The 4,398-nt window shown below is 36.2% G+C and overlaps 1 protein-coding gene across 5 annotated transcripts in view; it reads left to right on the top strand.

The window, feature by feature from the left end:
• Positions 1-4,398, top strand: part of G3BP1 (G3BP stress granule assembly factor 1) — a 50,513-nt gene that overhangs the window by 11,574 nt on the left and 34,541 nt on the right. For all 5 annotated transcript variants that reach the window (XM_019627228.1, XM_019627231.1, XM_019627230.1 and 2 more), the window contains exon 2: positions 1,953-2,065. In XM_019627228.1, the coding sequence (XP_019482773.1) occupies positions 1,971-2,065 (95 nt within the window). In that variant the 5' untranslated portion in view covers positions 1,953-1,970. The remainder of the gene's footprint in view (positions 1-1,952; positions 2,066-4,398) is intronic.

The following is a 4,398-nucleotide window of genomic DNA, read 5'->3' as shown; positions in this document are numbered from 1 at the left end:
CACTGGCCCTCATATGTGGGATCCGAACTGGGGCCCTCTGGCATCCCAAGCCAGCTCTTAACCAACCCGCCACTCGGCCGGCCCTAAATTGCTTTTTGTATTGTGGATATATTGTGTATTTTGGATGAGATAGGGAAGCAGAACTCTCTATTCAGCCTCTTTATATATTAGAAAATATGAAACTACAACTTAATGGAATGAAAATGATATTAACTTCATCAGCTTCTAAAGAATTGGGAGACCTGCCTTCCATTTTTGAAATTAGTTGTGAGATTTGGGGATGTGATGGAATCACATAGGATTTTTCTTATATCTGAGGGTTGGTCAGATATTAGTGGTTTCGAATCGAGTAGCTAAGCCCTTTTAAGAAAGGAAAATTTATATGGGAACTCTATAAAAATGTACAGTTGCTCTGATTTAAGTGAAGTAATGGAAAGTCTTAAAGCTCAGAAACAAGCTACATGACTGTTAAAAGATTACAGTTAGATATTAGAGGATCTTCAGTTTCAAAGAATCGGGGATCAGTACATCTAAGGACATCTGAAATTATCTTTTTTTGGACTGAGAGCCAGGGGGAAAAATACAGCACTTTCTCATTCTACCTCTGGTTAGTCTGCTTTAAGTATTTTCGTTTAAGACTTAGGATTCAAATTCTTGTTACTGATGTCCTAACAACCGTACCTGCAGGCAAACTACTCTGCAGTATGACTGGGAAGCTATTCTGTAGTGTCCTGTTATTGGGAAAATGAACAGGCCTTCCACTAATTTCTTAGATTTTGATGAAACAAGTAGTAAATGATACAGATGTTTAAGAATAATGCAGAAATGCAGTAGATGAAGTTAAACATACCGGTATCTCCACAAATTGCTTGTATAGAAATTGACCAACCAAACTCATTCCATTTTGCCCATCCTTTAAGAAAACTGAAATAAAATTTTGTCACCGCCTAAATACTGTAATTACTATGTACGTATCCCTTTGTTTGCCTTTAAATTTAACGTGATTTTATCTTAAATGAAAATTTGGGATTATTTCATGCCAAATATCTTTTTCAAAAAGTTTTTTGTAAATAATAACTGGCAATAATTACTTTAACACTCAAAGGTACAATAAATCATCATGATAATTTTAAAGTGGTAGGGATTATTTTGCTGACTAAAAATATTTTGTTAACTTTTGCCCATATTTTCAGATTATTTTTGGTCCTATTATAGAAAAAATTAAGCATATTTTTAGAACTTTTAGTTTTTGTGGTTTTTTTTTGTTTTTTTGTTTTTTTGTTTTTTTAAGCTGAGCCATCCTGCCACCTTTTGGCAGCTCAGCGATAGCTCAGCTCGGGCATCGAACCGACGACCCTGTTGCTCAGAGCTCGCGCTCTTGAGTGAGCTCTTAACCAACTGAGCCACTCGGCTGGCCCCCTGGGTTTTCTTTTTTAAAGATAGTAAGTATTATTTTAACTTAGTTTGACCAAAAATGTGATGGTATGTGCCTGTCTGTCTAAGCTATATTCATTGTTTGATTTTAGCCCATTGATTCAAATAATGCCATAAATAAGAATATGTTTGTAATCTTAAAACTGGAACACTCTTAATTGAGTTTGATAACTTAAGAAAATTATGCTAGGAGTGCATGATGGAAATACTTACTTTGCGGTTCTTACATTCAGTCTAAGAAAATTGGATATTGTGAATAATGATGAATTAATTCTTCATAGTGATTTTCCTCCCAGTATTTATCTGGTTGTAATAAATTTGAATGTATAAAATCTCATCTGGTCTGTGGGTTTTGTTTGTTCTTAGAATACTTATTCATTTTTTAAAACCAAGAATTGCTGAAGTGATCTCGTCATACTTTGAGTTGGTTTTAGTTAAATGATTGTTTTCTCTCCTGCCAGTTTTCCCCCTTGTACTTGATCTTTCAGGTTGAACATACTTAACTTTTTTTTTTCCAGGTTGAATTGACCAAAGCAATGGTTATGGAGAAGCCTAGTCCCCTGCTGGTCGGGCGGGAATTCGTGAGACAGTATTACACGCTGCTGAACCAGGCCCCAGACATGCTACACAGGTAAAACATTTTTTCTCCCTGCACTATCTAATGATGTATTTTAGTATGTGGGTACTTAACCTTGAGATTTTCTTATTCATCATGCACCTTGTATGACTGTTTTATAATAGTGTTTTGTATAAGTACCAATAAACTATGGCTGTTTAAATTACATAATTATATTTAATTATTTTTATTTTATTTTATTTTATTGGGGAACAGCCATGGTCATTGGTTGGGTATACATTGCTTTCATACTACAATGGCATAGTTGACTCTTTTAGGGAGGGCGCAGTTCACAGTTCAAGATCGAACTGGCAACCTCCGTGATATTAGCATTGCACTTTAACCAACTGAGGTGACCGGTCACCCCAAAATTACACATAATTTTAAAGAGTATACAAATATTAATTAATTACTAGTTTATACAGATATTATTAAAAAGTTAGACTAAGTTACCAAAACTTATACATTACCAGAAAAATAATGTCTGAAAGTATAAAGGTATACTATTCATGCTTTTGTTTCTGTTTTCTGTTGTGCTGTTTTTGGTGAGTCATGAATTATTTAGTAAGAATGTATTGAAGAATATTCAAGACTGTTCCTATAATAACATACTTTTGTACTGATGTGTTTTTAAAAATTGGGGTATCTTTTTAATGGAAATAGTACATCCTTGTTATAAATTAAAACAGATTATGAAATAAACAGGGAAGTAAGACTATACTAACCATTTTTCTATGTGTATGCAAACATTTTAATATATTGTCTTGTAGGTTTTTTGTATAATCTGGGGTCATTTTACATGGGTAATCATGATCAAATTAGCTTTAATATCCGCAGTTTATTTTTTTTTATTATTCATTGGGGGATGGGAATAGCACTGAGGAATTGGGGGAAGGGAAACAGACAAGTTGCTGTCGTTTTGTTCTTCAGTCTAGTTGTGGAGGACGTTGCTTCACTGNGGGGGGGGGGGGGGGGGTGCGGCAGTGGCGGTTAATGAATAAGGGAGAATCCTGGAACTTTTTATCCTGTGTTTTCATTGATACTCCTAGTTTATAATTGTCATAGTGGACCAGTAAATGGCAAAACAGCAGCTTTTCTGAGATAAATCCATTTGAATTTTGTTTACTTTTATTATTTTAGATTGGATAGAATTGAGCATTCTGATGAGCAAGAGGGAGATTAAAAACTTTATTCTCAGGAGGTATGATGTTACTTCACATATTTCTTATAGCTGCTTTTTATGTTTGGTCTGGAAATGAAGACGAAGGTTTCAGAGAGGTGGTTCACCAAATAAAATTTTTCTAAGTAGTATTGATTGAGTCTTATCTGTATAGACTTAGATCTTTGAGCTCAAATTGCTGACATTTTCTTTTTACTGAGAATGGTGATTAAATACACAAGGTTATTCACAAAGCTTTCAGTGTGTGGTCTCAGATTACCAGAGAACTTCCCTAAACATTTTGCAGTGACTGGTGCTGTTGGGTGGTTTATTCAGTATTTTTAAGTATTCAAATCTATTTTATGATGTCTTTAGGATTTTTTTAACTTGAAAGCATTTTTTATTTAGAAAATTTTTTTTCTGATTATCTCACCTGTTTTTTTTTTTTTAAAAGATTTTATTGGGGAATTGGGGGAGGGAACAGTGTTGGGGAATTGGGGAAGGGAAACAGACAAATTGCTGTCCTTTTGTCCTTCAGTCTAGTGGAGGACGTCTCTTCACTGGTCCATGTTGGTGTTGTGATCATGGTGCTCTTCCCGGGTGAGGCAGTCACTTGCTGGCCATTGGATGGCCGCTCACGGCAGCTCATGGAAGCTCACACAAGCTCATGCAAGCTCACACAAGCTCACGCCCGCTGCCGGCCAACCCCACTGCAGCCTATGCCATCGCTGGTGACTCACGCAGCCCAGCTCCAGGTCCAGGTCGAGCTGTCATTCACCATCTTAGCTGTAGAGGGCGCAGTGTCACTGGTCCTCATGTGGGCCAGCATCCCCGCTTCTTAGAGCTCGTGCTCCCAAGCCAACTCTTAACCAAAGAGCCAGGCCCTTTTTACAAGTTTTGAGGTATCATTTACAAACAAGATTGTAGAATATAAGGGTTCAGTTTGAAAAGTTTTTCAGTGGTATACATGTAACTATCAGCCAAATTCACTCATTTCTCTAACCAGTTTCCCTGTGGGCCTTTTCAGTCAATTCCCTCTTAGGCAACTACATACTTTCTAGCATTTGAGCTTGGTTTTCTCTTTGGCCTTTTCTTAATCATTTAAGAAACAGTGTTGTACCTGCTACGGTTCAACCTGACAAATGCATAGTCCGAAATTCATTTTGCTTGTATAAAAATTTAACCTTTT

The sequence above is a fragment of the Hipposideros armiger genome, unplaced genomic scaffold (genome assembly GCF_001890085.2).
Source record: "Hipposideros armiger isolate ML-2016 unplaced genomic scaffold, ASM189008v1 scaffold_725, whole genome shotgun sequence".
Lineage (NCBI taxonomy): Eukaryota > Metazoa > Chordata > Mammalia > Chiroptera > Hipposideridae > Hipposideros > Hipposideros armiger.
This window is presented reverse-complemented; position numbering and strand designations above follow the sequence as displayed.